The sequence below is a fragment of the Poromitra crassiceps genome, assembly GCF_964638095.1.
Source record: "Poromitra crassiceps genome assembly, chromosome: 10".
NCBI classification, from domain to species: Eukaryota; Metazoa; Chordata; class Actinopteri; order Beryciformes; family Melamphaidae; genus Poromitra; species Poromitra crassiceps.
The window spans coordinates 29,827,182-29,847,450 of record NC_139631.1 but is presented as its reverse complement, the minus strand read 5'-3'; the positions used below and the strand labels follow the sequence as shown (position 1 = coordinate 29,847,450).

The 20,269-nt window shown below is 45.0% G+C and overlaps 1 protein-coding gene across 1 annotated transcript; it reads right to left on the bottom strand.

Annotated features, from left to right (window-relative positions):
• Nucleotides 1–1,520: 1,520 nt before the first annotated feature.
• Nucleotides 1,521–14,435, bottom strand: angptl2b (angiopoietin-like 2b). The gene is made up of 5 exons (XM_083645175.1): nucleotides 14,105–14,435; nucleotides 7,547–8,478; nucleotides 4,844–5,037; nucleotides 2,854–3,124; nucleotides 1,521–2,726 (listed from the first exon to the last, which is right to left on the bottom strand). The coding sequence occupies exons 2-5, from the start codon at nucleotides 8,451–8,453 to the stop codon at nucleotides 2,527–2,529; spliced, it is 1,572 nt and encodes a 523-aa protein (XP_083501301.1). The 5' UTR covers nucleotides 8,454–8,478; nucleotides 14,105–14,435; the 3' UTR covers nucleotides 1,521–2,526.
• Nucleotides 14,436–20,269: the final 5,834 nt, after the last annotated feature.

The following is a 20,269-nucleotide window of genomic DNA, read 5'->3' as shown; positions in this document are numbered from 1 at the left end:
CAAGTTAAAAGGGTACTTCACCGAAAAACAATGCTTATTTATTTTACACATGATCTCGCAAATAATATGAAAACTGTAAACAGTTTTGCAGACATTTGTTTAGTTTGGCAGTTATTGAGAGTTGATTGGAGTTAAGTTGATGTCACCAGAACACTTGTAGTATACAACCCAATGATTCAGTGCCTTCTGGTGACATCACTGGGATCAACTTTACTCAAGATAGCTCTCAATAACTGTCGAACTGATTAATTGGTAGGACTGGGTATTACAATCTCTGAACAATTGACTTGAGTTGGGTTGTTCGTGGAGATGACCACTAGATGATGTTGCTACCAATACGACACATCTTCAGTTGTGTCCCCCTGCGTCATTGGGTGTTTCGGCCTTTTATCACAAGAGACCCTCAGCCAAGGCAGGCCCACCACACGCTGATCAGACCTGGGTGTGTGTCAGCCGAGGCAGGCCCACCACACGCTGATCAGACCTGGGTGTGTGTCAGCCGAGGCAGGCCCACCACACGCTGATCAGACCTGGGTGTGTGTCAGCCGAGGCAGGCCCACCACACGCTGATCAGACCTGGGTGTGTGTCAGCCGAGGCAGGCCCACCACGGGCTGATCAGATCTGGGTGTGTGTCAGCCGAGGCAGGCCCACCACACGCTGATCAGACCTGGGTGTGTGTCAGCCAAGGCAGGCCCACCACACGCTGATCAGACCTGGGTGTGTGTCAGCCGAGGGGGGTTCCTCTGCCTTTCCGACATGTTGCCACTCCGAACGTTAACTTCCATTATTCGGACTGGCGGTCGTTCACCTTAGAAGCCGCAATGCCGACCTTAGGTTTAGGCGTGGGGGTGGGAGAGGTTAGGTTTTGGGTTAGGGTCTGGGGGAGGTTAGGTTTAGGCATGGGGGGAGGTTAGGTTTGGCGTGGGGGCTGGGAGAGGTTAGTGAAAAACGGGGAATATAGACCCCCTTTCGGAGTGCCGATATTTCGGAATGGCAGAACGTCGGAGTGGCAGCACGTCGGAGTGGCAGCATGTAACCCAGCCGAGGCAGGCCCACCACACACTGATCAGACCTGGGTGTGTGTCAGCCAAGGCAGGCCCACCACGGGCTGATCAGACCTGGGTGTGTCTCGTATGTCTGCAAAACTGTTCACCGTTTTCGGATATGTGTGAGATCATGTGCAAAATAAATCAGCACTGTTTTTCGGTGAAGTGCCCCTTTTTAGTTTGTAGGTTTTCTGATGAGTGATGTTTTCAAATCTATGAAATAAATGATATGATATGATCTACAAGATATGTGTCTAATGATATGAGTTTGAACAAAATTTTGAATTGACTCTACTATTGATGTGGGCTTTATATATATATATATATATATATATATATATATATATATATATATATATATATATATATATATATATATATATGCAGTTAACAAAGACTTTGTAGCCTATTATGACTGCTTATAACTGTATCAAGTATACACCAAGAGACACATGGAAACGACACAAGCTGTACATATTTTATTGCAACATAATAGTGGCACATAACAGGTTTTGTTACATTATATTACAAATATCTTTGTATGTACAGACGCAATGTGTTGGCTCTATTGACATCAACAAACCACTAAATTTATACAGTAAATACACTGCTTGATTCATACAAGCAAATGGATACCTGTTCAAGCAATTGAAGTTTCAAACATTTTAATATGTATATTGAAAGAATGACTTTGAGACAATAATGTACTTCCTCAAAGGTTTTGTGAGTTGACTTCTGTTCTGTTCTGTTCTCATTTACGTAGTCAAGTATTGCTATCGACAACAAGGAATTATTATTTCAAAAATCAAGAGAAAATGGCAATACGTTTTAAGTTGTATTGTAATGGACAAGACTGGCCAGAATATTAACCCTGTATCACAAGTCAATAATACATGTTATTGTTCCTATAAATTACACACCTGAAGGATTTATTTTAAATGAAATTAAAAGTTAGTCACTGGATACTGTTTCCTGTGTCATCCTCAGTTGCATGTGATTGCATTATACAACATCACATGCATAGTAAATATATGCCGTAGGATTTCTACCTCAAAGCTACTCAAGTGAATTATTGTAATCTGCCCTCTTCATGTCAAATTATATCTGTTTTTCTCCCCTCTCATACACAGATCAAAGGAAAGTACTGTCGATATCCAGTCAAAAGTGCAGGCTATCGTTTGATCAATGACAGTGTATTCACACAACCCCTGAGCCATAAGCATATCTCTGAGTCTAATGCAAAAGGGCTAATGGTAAGGACAAGTGAACGACAGTACACAATATTCTTTGGGTTGTCAGGAGGTACCAGAGACACACCGACAGTTCCACCTGATGCTTCGATATTGCACTTTCAACATCATCATCCTCTTTGTCATCTGGCTTTGTATGGTGCCATACTCCATTAAAAAACTTGAGTTTTTTTAGGAGCTGCAACATTTTTTGAGTAGTGAGAGTCAGATATGTGTTCTTTGGATGTTCCTAGTGGAAGGTGTTTGGGTTTGGACGGATCATCATGACCACTTTCTTTAGGGAATAGGCTCCTCCTCTGAACTCAGCCCAGTAGACTCCATCCTGGTAGCGGCTGCGGTAGTGTCCTCCTCTGTACCAAACTCCATTCAAATTAGAATGCGCACAGGAGTTGTACCACCAGCCTCCCTTCTGGTAGTGGGCACAGTTCCCTGAAAAGATGAAGGTGAAAATGAATAAAGCATCTCCTGCATGCACACAGACGTGCATTGTGCAACAATGGACAGAGGCATATTTGAGCATCGGATGTTTTACGCTTTCTGACGCAGTGATTCCTACCTGTATACACGTCATGGTCTCTGTCCAACGTTGTGAACTGTTTGCCGTTGTGCCAGGTGAGGGAGTCTCCAGCGTTGCCGTGGTAACGGCCCACCCTTAGCTTGTAGAAGTCGGCCTCAGGCTCCACTCTGAAGCTGGCGTACTCTGCGAACACCTTCCTGCCAGACCAATCCTCCAGTGTGACCATCAGTTTGTAGTTTGCCTGGTTTGTCAGCCAGTAGATGTTCTCCAGACCCAGCCAGTACTCACCATCGATATTGCCAAAGCCTTGCTGTGAAGTGCAGAGGCAAGACAACATTATCACTGTGCACAGACAAGACAACATTATCACTGTGCACAGACAAGACAGCATTATCACTGTGCACAGACAAGACAACATTATCACTTTGCACTGACAAGACAACATTATCACTGTGCAGACTCAGACAAGACATTATCACTGTGCAGAGGCAAGACAACATCACTGTGCAGAGACAAGACAACATCACTGTGCAGAGACAAGACAACATCACTGTGCAGAGACAAGACAACATTATCACTGCAGAGGCAAGACAACATCACTGTGCAGAGACAAGACAACATTATCACTGTGCAGAGACAAGACAACATTATCACTGTGCAGAGACAAGACAACATCACTGTGCAGAGACAAGACAACATTATCACTGTGCAGAGACAACATTATCACTGTGCAGAGACAACATTATCACTGTGCAGAGACAAGACAACATTATCACTGTGGAGAGACAACGGCACTGTGCAGAGACAAGACAACATTATCACTGTGGAGAGACAACGGCACTGTGCAGAGACAAGACAACATTATCACTGTGGAGAGACAACGGCACTGTGCAGAGACGAGACAACATTATCGCTGTGCAGAGACCAGACAACATTAGCACTGCGGAGACAAGACAACATTATCACTGTGCAGAGACACGACAACATTATCACTGTCCAGAGACATGACAACATTATCACTGTCCAGAGACACGACAACATTATCACTGTGATTAGCAAATCCTTTCCGAATCCCCTTTGAACAGCTTTGAACGGTTAGTTTGGATGTTCGGGGGAGGATTCAGGGTCGCCGCTCTGTGCTCTGGAGGTAATCATAGGTTTAGCTCGTCTACGGTGTTGTTTATTATCAAGGAACATTATAATTAATGGACCGTGAATCAAGTTTATAGCGAGCTGTGGGTGTCCAGATTTCCACTATGATTCAGATCATGAAAACACAGCAGTCTGCACTGACTGTACTAGGGGATCGGAAATACTGTCTGCTGCTCTGTCCTGTGCTGGTCATAAGTTGCTATGTGGCGTCCACTACCCTAGAAATTGATAATAAAAGAAAGCGTCTAAGGTACTTTTTTGATCCAGCACCCCTCCCAATGGGTATTGTGAAGTGTGTGTCACTGTCCTTTATACTATTTTGCATCCACCACCCTACACACGTGCTTTGAGTCACTTCCTGATGAGCGTCTACACATGTCATTTCAGATCCCATGTGGTTTCAGGTTGATCGTAAAAGTCTTGGAAAGATCTGTTGTGTTGACCTTGGCCGGGATTTAATCAGGGAATGTGTTCCCCTCCGGTAAGTTTTCCCTCACTCTCTCCTGCTCTCCACAGACCTGCTCATTTACTGAGCAGAAGAATTCCTTTTGATGCCAAATTATATAAAAAAATGAAAATGAACATCACGAATGCTGGCACAACCGACTATTGTGACATTTATTTCCAATATGGATGCCTGTCTCCCACTTTCTTTTTTAATTAATATGTGTCCTGTGTGAACCAATTACACAAAGACCCAACTGATGTTGCTGGGGCAGAATGAGTCATGAGGCAGCTGGAGCAGAACCTTGCAGGTACGACATCCGACACTTTGAAAGCTTAACAATTACCTATTCATTATTCACTCACATCTGGTTAGTGTCACACATACATATAAGCCGCCCGTGTCCCTTCAAACGATGAGAGGTTTGCTCACCTTGTACGTCTCCCAGTTCCTGAAGAAGTTGACGGAGCCGTCCACCCTCCTCTGGATCACGGTCCAGCCGCCTGGGTCATGTCTCTGGTCGCACCACACCTGCATAAGCCTATTGGCATTCTCCGGCTTCACCAGGTACATTCCGCTGGAGGTGTGGCCATCGTCCATAGCCTGCATGCAGTCCTTGAATGGACCTGCGCACGCGGGAGATGACGAAGAGGCAGATGTGAGACCTAAAGCATGAATTGCTGCCGTACCATTACAAAGAGTGCACAGAAAAAGCAATCGAGAAAAAGATAGCGACAAAAGAGTTTTTCTTCTCTGCCGTTAGGGAATCCCATATTTCAGCAGGAGATCGAGGCTCTCAGTTTAAGAGGAGAATTGACTTTGGCTGCTGCTCTCACCAGGGAAATGGCTGCAGGCTGCGCAGCCAAAAGCAACACTGGCATGAGGGCAAAGGGAGTCCTGACTCAATGAATGACGAAACAGTAGCAAAAACGTTCAGATCATCGGGTGATTGCTCTTCAGTGAGGGATGATTATTGTGTTTGTTTCACTGGGGTTTTATTTGATATTGTACTGACAGATCAAAGCTTTTTGGCAGGGGGGGATGGAGAGCACTTTTTTATTGTGGAAATTTCTTAAAACTCGCATTAAATAGCGCATTAACCCCACTTGAATTTGAATTATCATTTTCAGTGGGAGCAAACTTATCTAGCCCTTTGCATCATTGCCCCGAAGAGAGGATTTCCGGGACAAAATTAATTTAAGACGATACCATGTAAATCACATTGCATGCCTTTGCCAAGTCTGCTGGAGTCTGCTACAAATTGAATTACAATAAGTTGTGTGAAGTAATGGCCATGCTGTGATGGGAAGATGAAATACTTGCGGGTCTGCGGGTGACAAAAGAGATCTAAATGGGTACACCAACAGCAGGTCTAAGAATTATGTTTAACACTGTCATGCAGCATTAAAATGGTTGAGGAGTTAAGTTTATGCTAATAAAATTAGAATCAAATTTTTTGATTCTGCGTAGGTTCAAAATGGTCTCATTTGGTTTTCTGCATGGTGCAAATCAGTTGCTCAAACTGAAAACTAATTGGCATCACATTGCCTCTATACGTTACTATTCTACCCTAACATTTTCCAACTCGCTAGATATGGAAAAAACACTCTAATGGGGCCACTGGCTCCCCTGCTCCAATTGGCTGTGAAAGTGTTTAACTTCTCGAGATTTCACACTTGTTTGGTTTGCCAACTGGCCCAGTTCAGAAAGTGCCCAAAGACAATGGCGACAAATGAACAGAAGATGCATTAGGGGTCACACAGAGGAGTAGGGGTGAGGCGGGGGAGCTAGAGGCAGGGGGTGGGGGAGGCAGAGAGAGAGAGAGGGAGATGATAATGAAAGAGGAAAGCCAGTGAAACGAGCCGTTCGACACCTCGACTATTATAAAGTTATATGCTGCTCAGTTGACAAATGCCAAGTACGAGACCTTTGAAAGGGTTCACGTGAGAAGCCAGGAGCTCTTCAGTAAGTGCTTGGAAATGAGGAGTGGAAAGAATAAAGTTGTTTTTGGTGGTATTAAATTGTTCTGGACGATATCTGTCTCTTCGCCATCCATTTACTCCAAGGAATGTCTGTGTTGAGCTGATAGGAGCCAGAGAGCTGCCCTGCCTTGCCCTGCTGTGTTCTGCCTGATAAAGTCTGCTGCTTTGGTGGAACATATGACTGATTCTTGCCTGGTGGAAATGGAACAAATGACATCACTGACTCTTGGTATCTTTGTTCATACTTTAACCCCTCCCCCCTTTCTTCTTCCTCCCCCGATTCTTACACACCACCATCCCACTGTCTCTCCCTCTTGCTCATTCTACCAGGTCCCTCTCTCTCTTTCTCCCTCCATTGCCGCATTGTGTGTAGAGCTCTCTGTTCGTGTTACGCGTTTATGTAACTTTTGGGGTGTAAGTTGCATGGCTGTGGGCAGGAAATTACTTGCCTCCTTTCAAACATTCCATACAAAGGGTACTGTTCACATGCAGCCCAGTGCAAATGGCAAAGCAGTAGCACCAAATGTCAATGGAAAAAGCATCAAGTAGCCACGTTGGGACTGGCTTGGGTCTTTTTTCCCCTTCCAATTTAAGGCCGCTTCTAAAGAACAGGGCCTGTAAATAGTGAAAAAACAACAATTCACTGCAACTATTAACATGAAAACACCCTTCACATCATTTTCAAAGCTTTATCGTCCAGTAACGTGTTTAAGAGACCAATGGGCTTGAGTCCAACGGTCCATTAGGCGTGTGCAGTTACCCTTTTATATTATGCTTTGTTGTGGGTTGTATCATGGCAATTAGATGATATGCATCTCAAAGGCCTCAGGACAACAGTCTTTCTGTTTTCACCAAGACCTCTTTTCCCAAGGAATGTGTGGGACGTATTATTTAAACTGACTATGGCTGGAAGAATTGCTACTTGCAGTTGTCTTGTGATGAATGATTAAGAGGTCCAATATAGCTAGCTAACACTCTCCAACACAAGCTCAGGCACACAGTCCTATTGTTTGTGGCCCCCTAGTTGTGATGCTGAGTGGTGTGTTTTGGTGAGATTTCATCATAAATTACCAGCCTCACTATTTCAACATAAAGGAAGCCACTTATTCAAAAGCAAAGGTCCCCTTTCCATGGCTGACTTTGAAAGACTCACCAGATGGCTTGTTAGTGGTGGAGGGGCTGTGTGTGCCACTGGGCATGGTAGGAAGGACGGGTGGTAGAGACTTCTGGTCACTCTGGATCTCGTTGGTGATCTGGTTGTTGATGCGTGGAAGGGTGGGGGGCTGGTAGGGCTTGTTGAGGGGCGGTGAAGGTGGAGGCGGCTGAGGCCGGGGCTGGGGGACAGGGACATGGTGACGGGGGGCAGGGCGACTCTGGCACCGCTCCTCCAACAGGGCAATAAGGGTTGACTGGTTGGTGGCCAGGGAAGCCAGGTGCTGGTACTTGTGCTCCAGGTCTTTGTAGCGGCTGGTGAGCAGTTGCATCTCGGAGGTCTGGTTCAGGATCTTGTTCTCCATCTGAGCCAGCTCTAGGGCATTGTCTCTCTTCCTGATGATCTCATGGAGCAGCTGCATGTACAGCTGGGTGACTCTGGAGTTCATGTTGCGGCTCTCCTTCCTCAACAGCTTGACCTCGTTGACGATGCCTCCGTCCACCTCCACCAGTTGCTGCAGCGTCTCAATTTGACTCTTCTGTTTCTGCAGCTCCACATTCAACAGCTCTAACTCCTGCTTGTTGACCCGGTTCTCCAGCAGGGCCTCGGGCTCCTTGGAGTTGACACAGATGGCTCCGGTCACTTTCTGTTGGGGCACAATGAAGGTGTAGGAGCACTTGTCCTGCTGCTGGTCAGCTGGAGCACGTTTACTCCTTCCTGCATACAGGAACTCTCTCTCCAGACCATCCTCGCTGCTCTCAAACTCGCGGGTCTTGTCCTGACCACCATCCTGGTGCCCGGCATGGCTGCTGTCCGAGGGACTTCCCTGAGTCTGCTGGACGCCACAGACTAACGTTAGTCCATACACTAGAAGGAGCCCCAGCAGGACCATTGAAGGGAGCTCCATCAGTTTGCGTCAAACTCACCAAAGTCTGAGGGGAAAGAAGACAAGCAAAGAAGACAGGAGAATGTCATTATATTGTAGAGTGGTCTCTCAAGCAAGTCTATCTCTTCCACAATCTTTGAATGCTCCACAGAAAGTCTGTATGTCCACCAATTAGAATTTGATGGAAGTTGTCATCTTCAAAAGAGAAAAAGCTTCAGATCGGAAGGAAATTCGATTGTATTTGACCAATCACAAGTGAGGAAATTGGTGGACGTCCCACCTTATTTTGACTGGACATCCTGCCTTACTTTTTGACTGACTTTGAGGTCTGCAAAGTACAGACGTCATTGTCTGGAGCATTTGCAAATTGTGGGAGCCAACATGTCTTGTTTTAAGAGACTAGAGAAAAGACTGTGTCATAACTGACTCACTGGCCTGAGTCACTGTATCCCTGTTACAGTAAGCGGTGAGCCGAACACTATACGAGCATGCCCACACTAAAGGCTTTTCTTGTAATTGTATGACTCCTTGTCCTGACTCTAGAAGTTGGGAACCCTCAGGATTGCGCTGCCTACTCAGTCTGACAGGACATCAATAGAGTCCTTCACAGGGCTTGCTGATTGGGACCAGAAGCAGGCTGTCCCTCAGGATCCTGCTCCTATAGCCTCCATTACCTGACAGAAGCAGGCAGGCACACAGCTCAGGGAGCTGCTCTGCCCAGGGAAGCCCTATTCATTACACATCCCACCAAGGGAAGGGCTGCAGGTCATAAAGCTCCCGAAAAATATAGGCCACCGAAAATATTCGTGCTGAAATGAAACCACACACACGTCCCCTGCGGAGTCTTTAAGTGATGTAATATATAGGACACTGTGATATATTCATATGTGAATGTAATGTAGAAATAACGATTCCCATGGTTGCGACGCACAGTGTGTATAGTTACTGGCAAAACACAGCATTGTATTCCCCAAGGCTGCTTTGTCCAAGTCTTTGAATACATTTGGCCACAATCCTGGTGCGGCTAAATCAGCGTACCCACTATCAAATGTATTGAATAGAGGTTGTTTGAAAGTCACTAATCTTCTCGCACTCACCCTAAGAAAAATATTTCCTTTGTCTAATGATGTGCTGATGTCTCTGTTGTATTTCTGTAACATTGCTGTCAGGGGAGTGTGTTTAGCTTAACTCGCTGTCCTGGCACAAGTTCTCCTTGGGCGAGTGCCACTGCTGGGCCTTGACACATAAAAACACTCACTATCTGCTCTCCTTCTGCAGGCTTGGACATCTTTGCTTACGGAAAATCTGAGACACTAGCAGATGATGCTATTCATGGATCTGTTTTAAATGTGATCGTGTTGCATCAGACCGATCCAATGGCCCTTACCAAAAGAGGTATGAGTTGCATTCCCACATTGAAAGGCAATTAATCTGTCTTCTTTGTATTCTTTGTGAACATTGGAATTTCTACATCTCAATTTAACTGTCACCAAAACGAAATAATCGAATAGGAATGTTACATAACAACACCCTTATCTACCTCAGTTTTAATTTCTGCTAACATCTGAGATATTGCCATGTTTAGATTGCAATCTCTTCAACAGTGTTGTCTCCACAAGCGGCCTTTTGAGGTGACCTGTAACTTTCCTCATGAAGTACAGAAACAAGATGCTTCTAGCTGTTTGTCCCAGAATTCACAGTGCAGGTATTTTTATGAGAAGAATAAGTGCAGGCAGTGTTTGAAGGTGATGTGGTGTTATTAGAAGAGGAGGGGATGCCACGGCACTGAGTGCAGAGCAGAATGTAACTCCTGTGTAAGGATAACAAGGCCCTGAACTCCTGGGGCTCCTTAATTGAAAGCTGCTGCATATTGGATTACAGAGGGGTCCTGTGCAACACCTCCCCAGAGAAGGGTTGCCTGTCTGATCACAATGCATTATAGAGACGATCGTATCGGCCCGGTTTCGAAGAGCTGCGTAAAGGGTTGCCGATCTTACACGCGCCTCCCTCACACCTTATTTCTCATTTTTTATTGCTACGAGAAAGATAACCAACCATATAAGAAAGATAACCAACATAAGAAAGATAACCAACCTTATGATAAATATAACCAACCATATGATAAAGATAACCAACCATATAAGAAAGATAACCAACCTTATGATAAAGATAACCAACCATATGATAAAGATAACCAACCATATAAGAAAGATAACCAACCATATGATCAAGATAACCAACCATATGATAAAGATAACCAACCATATAAGAAAGATAACCAACCATATGATCAAGATAACCAACCATATAAGAAAGATAACCAACCTTATGATAAAGATAACCAACCATATAAGAAAGATAACCAACCATATAAGAAAGATAACCAACCATATGATAAAGATAACCAACCATATAAGAAAGATAACCAACCATATGATGTCCGGCTGAAGATCAGACGAGAGCAGACATGTTTTTGTCTTGTTACTCTGGGCATGCTGCCAGCACATTAGGTTGGAGACATGGAGAAGAGAAATTCAGCACTTTCCAAGAACATGACCCTTTGTGCATTTGGACCATCTGTCCAGAATAGAACGTCTAAACACTTTTTTGTTACTAAAACAATAACCCTCGAAAAGACATCCCTGCATGCTGTGCTCTAGTATAGATTGTCAGTTTTGTTGTTTGGTCTACCACCAGAAAAATCACCTGAACACAGGAGATTGTTGGGTCTGACACTGACTTATTTTGCTTTAAAAAAAAACGGTGAAAAGTCTTCCCTGAAATATACCTGTTGACTGTCTAGTTTCTGTTTCAAATGTACCACGAGACTGTCTTCTGTCATCGCTGTCTGATGTCTTTCATAGGACTAATCCTACCAACAAAGCCTGGTTATATGACGTCACCCGGCACACGATAACTGATGCAGAGAATGTAGCATCATCATAAAGCATTTACCACACTGAAAAGACAGATCCTTATCATCAACATACACTGAAAGACGTGAAATGGAAATTATATGCCTTGCAGATCAAAGTCCTTCAGAAATCACTAATAATAGCTTACGAGTAAACCCCAACCAAGATAATACAACCAGCCGGCCCCTGTCCCATCTAATGTGCTGATGAGTGTATTTGGCTGGTGGCTCCTGCGGTTTCTCCCCCTGGAACATGAGCTCTGCCTCGGAGAAATGCTGTGTGATTTGCCCCTGCTGTGGAGGAGTCCCACGTTGGACGTGGTTAGCACGGAATCTCCTGCTCTAGGTCTCGCTATACGCTTCAAAGCGGAGGGGAAAACGTTTGCAGCTTGTGATGAAGTGTGTGTTTGTGTAGAGTGCATGTGTGGTACACGTGTGTGTGTGTGTGTGTGTGTGTGTGTGTGTGTGTGTGAGTGAGTGAGAGAGCGTCTTTCTGTTAATGTGTGTTTTCAAATAGCAACGCTTGCTGGGCCCCGGCTCCCAGGGACCAGAAAGAGTCCCATCTGCCCCGACAGAGACAGCCTGTTATTAACCCATCCGCCGTCTGCCGGGGGGAAACAACAGCCACCCTCCTCCTCCCCTTCTCCGCCATTACGGCCCCCACAGCTCATTATTGTCCCAACATCAGTTCACTTTAACAACACTGCTTATCGACTTTACCAACAGCTCCAGTGATTAACTGGTGTGTGGAGAAGTGTCATATACGCTAGCTCTGCTACACTTGATCACCACCCTGTGCTTAGAGACAACTGACAGTGAACACTCTCTCACTAACCTCTTTGATTGGCAGCTCCTAATTGCGCGGAGTCTGCTGCTTCACACTATAAATGTTTTGGTTTGGACTGTCTTCAGGTGCTCAGTCTGTGTTTCCTACAGTACCTCAGGATTTCACTCCATGTTCAACCAAGTGTGAACAGCGGGTGCGGCGGGCAGGTCAGCGTGTCTCTGACCAGCGTTGTGCTCCAGACGTTTTGCTCATGCTCAGCACATAGTCATTAGGCAGTGGGCAGCAGAGCTGATGTCTCTCACCCCCAGCCCCTCTCATTTGAGCGTGAGCAGGGCATTCCTCACATTCTTCGCCACCTCATTAGAGTGAGCCTCCATGCACACACACCAGAGGCGATGGTGGTGAGCCTCCATAGACACACACGAGAGGCGATGGTGGTGAGCCTCCATAGACACACATGAGAGGCGATGGTGGTGGTAGACGGCGAGAGCTAGACCCTCTCTAGACACAGTAGCACTCACTTCCCTCACCCCCCGCTGTAGCTATAAGACAGATCTGCTGACCCCATTCGTCCCCGCTGTCCTACTTTTTCTGTCTGAATGCTTCATAATCACATCATGGTCACCTGGGATCAGGAGATCACAGCACATCTACACGGCACCTGGCTCGCCAGTAGCCCCGAAAAAAGCAGTGGACGCTTTGAGACTTTTTTTTTTGTACTGCATGTTCAAATTAGCGCCAACTGTGCTGAGAACTGGCAGAGCCTCCTGCAGGACACCCAATATGTGTTGGATCAGAGTCCAATTCAATTTGCTCATGGTAATCTGCACTATTGCATTACGTCGAGGGTGACCTCATTCTTTCCCCCCGCGAGCATGTAATCCTCGTAAGCCCATAACATGACATTTTGGAACGTGATTAACCTCAACTACCTGCTCGATTTGACGGCGCGGGACAGTATTTGCTTTGGCTCACCACGGAACAGGAGAGTTCATGGTTTTAGTTCATATTCAGGTTTCGTTTGAGAGTGTTCCGTGCCTCTTATAAGTGTGTTGTTTCGTCCCCCGCTTGTGATGTGAGTCAGACGGGGGAGGCAGGGGGTCTCTGGAATTGTTTCGATAAGCTCCAGCATTCTACCTCAAAGCCCCTCTTATCCAAACACGGCCCTGGCAACAGAAACAAAGGCGGGATTCAACCCGCCTGCCTCCCTGTCCTCCTCAGCCCAGGGGAGCATCCTGAGGCCGTCGTCCGCTCGACACAGTCACTCTGAAAGCACGGTCTCCTTTTTCTTTTTACAAGTGGTTGGTCCTTTCTTTTTAAGGTGCCTTGTGTTGTGTGAGCAAAAAAGTTTTCTATATCAGGGAAAGATTTACTTTGAACGCATCATATAAAGAGAGAGAGAGATTGACTTTGAACGCATCATGTACAGAGAGATCTTTTTGTGGTATTGCTGTCTATCAAGAATGTGGATGGTGATCTTCATCACCCCCTATTGACTGCTTGCTTTGTTGTCTTCAGAGCCCTGTGTTTTCACAAGCCGAGTATTTTATCAGTCGTTAAGAAGCACTTAGCCTGGAGAGGCCGCTCTCTGGCATCCCCCCCCGTATTGACCTGACCTCTCTCTCTCGACCACGTCTATCAGAGCCATCTGTCTGCTTAAAGTCCTCACAAAGTGGAAATGCCCCCCCGGGCACCACATATTTCTTACAAACCAAGCTAAAGAGGATGACTGCTGAATTTGAGATCGGAAGAAATCATTACCTATCTGAAGTAGGGGCGATTTCAAAGTGAGCATGTCTAACATAACATTTCAGAAAGTGGCAATAGAAATGTGTTAAGGTTAGATTTAGATTTAGATTTTTAGCTCGGTGGCAACCGGCAAGAGAACTCATCCATTACTCTGCCTCTTCTATTCCATCGTACAAACATGCACATAATCATCCATGCAGAGAGTGAAAGTTAAAGGCTTACAAGATAATTGTAGAGCGTTGGTGAGGCTCCTTCAGTTGCCTTGCCCTCCTGGCAGAGCTGATTGAAGTTTCCCCTGGTAGAAAGTCATCCCAAGTGTGAAAGCTGCTCCGGCTGCCTCCTCCTCTCGCACTACTCACTCTTTGTTACCTGAGTCCATGCCGCCACTGAAGAGAAGGTACAACTGCCTTTTTCAAGCCTGTGATTAAAACACCGTCATTAGCCCAGCAGAAGCTCAACTTGCTGGGAACTCTTCAGTAAACATGCAGCAGGGGGTTGTTCAAGAAATCCACTTAAAAACCAAAACAAAAAGTTGCAAGACTTTGGAATTTGTAACTTTAGTTTGCTGATGGAGGTATAGTTGTCCTGATAAATAGTGGAGAGTCCAGGGCAGATTGTGTGCTGCCTGTGGCCTGTGAGGAGAAGACTGTCACTTTCTGAGGGCTGAATCCATCACTTCTGCCCCCACAGCTCTAAGAGGCTGTCTCTCTCAACTGCACCTCTCTCTCTCTCTCTCTCTCTCTCTCTCTCAACTGCACCTCTCTCTCTCTCTTTCTCTCTCTCTCCCCCCCCCCTCTCTCTCACCCTCCTTGGTGGATTTAAATGATGAAAAATCCTCCAGCGCACTGTTTCAGTAGGCAGACAAATTGAGCTTAGGGCCCCCCCCCTCCCCTCTCCCCTTTCCATTAAAATGAACACATTCTTATTTAAAGCCACAGCCTTTCTCCTTCCCTCCTCCCCATGGCACAAAGAGATCCACAAGCATGCACGACACATGGCCCTACACACACACACCCCCACACGCACACGCACACACACACACACACACACCCTACTCAAATTTCCCCGGCCCCTGCCCCCTCTGTCCACTGGTTGACTACCACCACTATTCCTGGCTGGGACCGGTGCATGTGTGGTAGTGGACTGGACAGTAGTGATGTTGCGGTAATCAGATCCTAATTGAGCATGAATGAAGGTTTGCCCCCGGAGAGATGGGAAAGAGCTCCCAGATAGGAAGCAGCTCCAGGTGTTTGACAGAGAGCAGGTCTGGGTGAGGGACAGTTGACCCTGGTTTATAGCCTGGAGATGGGATGCGTCTGGTCTAAAACAGGCTGCAGCTCTGTAGCACACTTAGACGGCATGTCGCCGGGGGACATTTAACCCACTTAAAAACCAGAGGCGTATTTCCGTGTTTCCCTGTTTGTTGATGGACATCGACAAAGGGTGTTGTTGAGATAAGGCAAAGATACGGTGATACAGTATCTCAACATGGTGTGTGGGAGGTGTGTGGATACGCCTGCCAACACTAGTCTAGACAATGCTCAAGCAGAGAGTTGGCAGCCATACTGTTCCCTTGGATGTTGTCAGCTAGCTGTTTCTGTGTTGTTTCCCTGTTTTCAATAAACCGTCAGACTTTTTTGTCCAGCCAATGATGTTGTCGTTGGGTTTTCTGTTCATTCTGAGGTTTAGCAGACTTTAATAATAGTTTTCTATCCAGTGTGGATAGAAACTTCAAAGGACTACTTTCCTAAGGGCAGTACAGAAAAGTCACGAAAGAGGTAGGTCGTTATCTGGGATTTTCAGCTTTGCCAGCTACATTGTTATTAAATTTGCTGCACCAGAACGGCCAATGCACTAATTAGTTGTTGTTATAGTGTTTCGTATTGTTTTGTATTGTATTGTAGTTTATTTAATTGCTACAATATAGTGGCTTACCATACCACCGTGTATCATTAAACAACCCTAAAGATTGTCCAAATACTTACTTCACAGTGTTTTAGTTAGGCAACTCAGTTTGTTTTACAATGCACACCGCACAGGATGTGTGAATGTCCCCCCTGGAGCATTCACAATAAATATGTTACAGATGGTAACCATGGCAACTAACTTTTATATGTTTTAACATTAAACTCCAAAGTCTCGGGGAGCATAGAAAATAGTCAAGGAAAGCAAGTACTTAAACAGTAAATGGGAGGAAATGTGTATAGTCTAGGGCTGGACAATATATCGATTTTGGATATCGTAATATCGTGATACATATGGCATAAGTGTGGTCTTTTAAAGGCTGCATCACAGTAAAGTGATGTCATTTTCTGAGCTTACCAGACTGTATTATTTTCCTTTACCCACTTAGTCATTACATCCACATTGCTGATGGTTATCAAAAATCTCATCCCTACAATATTGTCCCAATATAACCAAGGTATTTGGTCAAAAAATATTGTGAGATTTGAGTTTGTCCATATATCGCCCAGCCCTACAGCTCACATGTGTCTTTGACTTACAACTGAAAATGTAGTTCACAATCACTTCATATAAAATAATCATGATATACCGTGTATTGCTTTTTCAGCCTAAAACACAGAGATATGATTTTCGGGCCATATCGCCCAACCCTACTCCTCTCTCCATTTGCTGCAGCATTTATTTACATGGCAATGTTTCAGCTGCATCGCTTTCGTCAGGGTGTGAATTGTCGTGCACTTCCAGTAGCGATCTAGCCAGTTTTCCATAAGACATATAGAAATACTCCAGGAAGTGCAGGGCATATGGATGAGTCATTAGTTGATGTATTGATTCCGTACATGACTGAAGCGCTTTCCTGTTTTCTGCTGGGAATACTTCAGGTGTTCCTGCTGATGGGAAAGACAAGCTCACCATGATTCATGCCATGCTTCCCTGTTTTAAATTTCCATGCAGGATCCCCCTTAAGCCTTCGGATTTAATACTGGCTACAATTCCAGGCTGTTGCACGTTTACATTCATGTATTTTTGATCAAAAGTAATGCTTTTGCCATAAAACATACCTTTGACTTTTGGCCGGCCTATTACTATTAAGTAAATATAGTAGGACTGGAAAAGCTATTTGGAACAGGTAGCGTTTAGCCTGTCTGATGTTGCGGGCCGGGGGCATCCTCAGGGCATATTTTAGTGGTAACACTAAGAAAATATGGTACTGAAGATAAACGTGCACCACCAGCATCAGGGACAAAGCTACAGCTTAGAAACGTATCCGCTCAAGAACGTCAACGCTGCATCATGGAATTTGACATATCAGATTTATGTTTTAAATCCTTTGTTATGGGCACACATGATTTAATAGCCTGCTGGAGGGCAGTTATTGATTTATTCCATGATCTCTTACATGAGTGGAACTATCTAAATGTTTCCCTGATGCTACAGCAAGAATATACCACTGGATTTATGGAAACAAAGTTCCTGGCACAAGTTATGGGAGAGAGAAAAAAAGAACAAGACAAATGTATTTTAGAATATCCAAGTCAGCATGACAGATTGGTCACACATTGAAACTAACCTATTAAAGTCATCTTTGATCAGAGCCAATGTTATTAAATGTGAGCATGTGGATTATGTTGTACTGAGCATCTAGTATCTCCCACAGGTATCAGGCAGCGATCTTCAGATGGTGCTGCCAGCCGAAGGCCTTTCGCCTGGCAGCCGGCTGCCATACCAAAGAACTGAACTTTGTTACACCATAAGGGACATTGCTTTAGATAAACAGACATATGGTTAATTAAGTGGTTGAATTGGTTTAAGTTATGATAAGTTAAGTTTAAGTATATTAAGTTAAGTTTCTGTGTTATCTTTGTTTCATCTGCCTAGGACCTGTCAAGGACCTGCCAAGGACCTGTCATGGCCCAGACACGAAATTGAAGTTCGCTGCATCTGTAGTGTTTGTTATGGCCAGATACTCCCTCGCGGCTTTCTGATTGGTTTTCGGGCTGAGGGGGGGTGGAGCTTACAGGGTTATGCCATTGAGGAACTCTAGAAGAAGACCTTCTAGGTAAAGGTCACACAGATGAGACCGCACGGCTGGGAGCCATTTTGTGACTGTGTAAGCAAGATGTCTGGCTAAAGGCTGTGATGCACCATGGACAATGGGTACTATTCCCCTTTCTAAATGGAGTTTGGTTTCGATGTTGTCTGCATGTTGCATGTCCAACTGAACTACCAAACAGACACAGAGGAGTGCCGGTGGATTCAAGAGGAATGTGCTGGCCAAAGACGAGCGATTTGATCGGCGTCAGAGAAGCTAGCGTCTCCTGCTACCAAGTAAGCTCACACACTCACCTTACTCAGTCCCAAATTCCCTTTTCTTTTCTGTTCATAGTGAATTAGACCGCTGGAGGTAACCTGGTTAAAACCATCCTGATAACATGATCTCACATGTTGTTTCGCTCTACGTATCAGTCTGGACTCCAAGCTGTCCACAGCAATTTCAGTGGGTGGAATAATTACCTTGACAGACAACTCCTTCAGCCAATCAGCGTTGGATCCAGTCCAATTCAAATCCACTCTGAAGAACGGTGAAAACATCTTTTCCACTGACAAACCGCCTGTGCATACTCTGTGTAAAGTCTACAAATGTTGACGTTCTCGTTGTGGGTTGCCACAGGAACCGCCATTACTGTTTTGCCAGCGGCGTCCCTGATTGGCCGGTTACGTTGTCAACTACAATGCAGGTCCCTGATTGGCCCGTGGACTTTGTAATTTCTGAAAAGTACCGGGGGCGGGCTGGAGGCCAGACGGACCTGCAGAACGAAGCAGAATGTGAGTTCACATGATCAGGATGGTTCACCAGGCTACGCTGGAAGCCCCAGACAACGAGATAATGCCCAGTAATGATAATATGCCCGGTGTCTTGAATCTGCCGTGACATATAATCTCCTGTATAGTTTTGACCCTTCCTGGTGAAAGCAGCTCTTACTCAGAGGCATGGAAGCTGAGCTGGTTCTGAATGCTGAGTGTTGGAGTGACTCATTGGGTCACTTCCCAAACCACGGTGTTGCTTCAGTGATTACTTCTTCTCTTTCCATCTCGAATCCTCGGCAGGTGGAGGAACACCGGATCATAAAAATGTCAGGGGAAAATGTTAGTCACGACTAATATTTGAAATACTAACCAATCAATGCATTTTAAAGCTGCTGGTACCACATGGGAGAGATCATGGAAAGTGGGTTCACGACGTTGGAAATGTTTCACAGATGGGCTTCTCTGTTGGTGAATGAATGTCGAGAGAGTTGTCTGGTTGTTAACCAATTCATATGGGAACACCAGGAGGAAAGGCTGCTGCCAGAATAACTATTCATGGCCATATAAACGAGAAGATAGGTTTAAGAGTGGGTAATGTGCTTATTTGACTCACCGTGGTGTTTGGATATTTCAGTCGGCCAGGGGAATATTCTTCAACGGATCTAAGAATGGATTCTTGGCTTTTGAATATTAAAACTTTTTTACAACAGAAATAAATGGGTAAACCCAAGAAGGACCGGGAGCACATGATTCACTGGAATAAATTTAATTCACTAGGTGCAGACCAACGTTTCGATGCGACAGCGTTTTCATCAGAGTCTGACTGATCTTCATCTTCATCTGACTCTGATGAAGACGCTGTCGCGTCGAAACGTTGTGAATACTGTCCTGTCCTGAGAGCACGGACCTCCCTCTGTGGAGGGGCTGAAGCGCAAGAGGCTCCTCTACCTCATTAAAACTTTTTATCAACACCTAAATGTCGTTTTCATATGTTCAACCTCATCAACTCTAAACACTAATACTGAATGTATTCTAGATAATTTGATCATAATGATGCAAATGATATCTGTAGTTTTTCTTTGAATTGGCAAGTGGTAAACAAGCTAACCTGTCAATCCTGTAGGATTCATTGCCATTCCCATTCGACTAAAACAATCAACATTTACTATAGTAACCAAGGATGAGTCCAAGAGATTACACGCAATCAGCAATTTTTATATCAAAAACAAATCTTCATATCAGCAGATGTTGTAACAATTAGGATTCAAGTGGTTCACAAAAAAAGTGCAACTTTGGGGGTGCCATGATGTTGACAAGTCACAAGGTCATTCTACTGTACTGTATGTTGGACAGTGACATTCAACTGATAAACATGTTAATAACTGCAATCCATTAATTTTTTGGGCATATGTTGCTTGATATTCAACTTAACCCATGACACATAATTCCTCGACCGAATGAGATCTAATGAGGTGTTGGTTTGGCTGTCAGAGTGTGTACCCAGTGTGAGCCATGTGTGAGACCACCATAGAGACCACCACAGCGACCTCTGGATAAACATGGTCATGTACAAGGCCAGCGTGTGTCCCTGTCTGCCAGGGCATGATGGATGGT

Excerpts from the sequence above, each read along its gene's own strand:
- angptl2b (XM_083645175.1), bottom strand. The coding sequence starts at position 8,453 with ATGGAGCTCCCTTCAATGGTCCTGCTGGGGCTCCTTCTAGTGTATGGA. Across the intron at positions 5,038-7,546 it reads CACCACTAACAAGCCATCTG|GTCCATTCAAGGACTGCATG; the intron begins GTGAGTCTTTCA and ends CCGCGTGCGCAG. Across the intron at positions 3,125-4,843 it reads GGAACTGGGAGACGTACAAG|CAAGGCTTTGGCAATATCGA; the intron begins GTGAGCAAACCT and ends TGCACTTCACAG.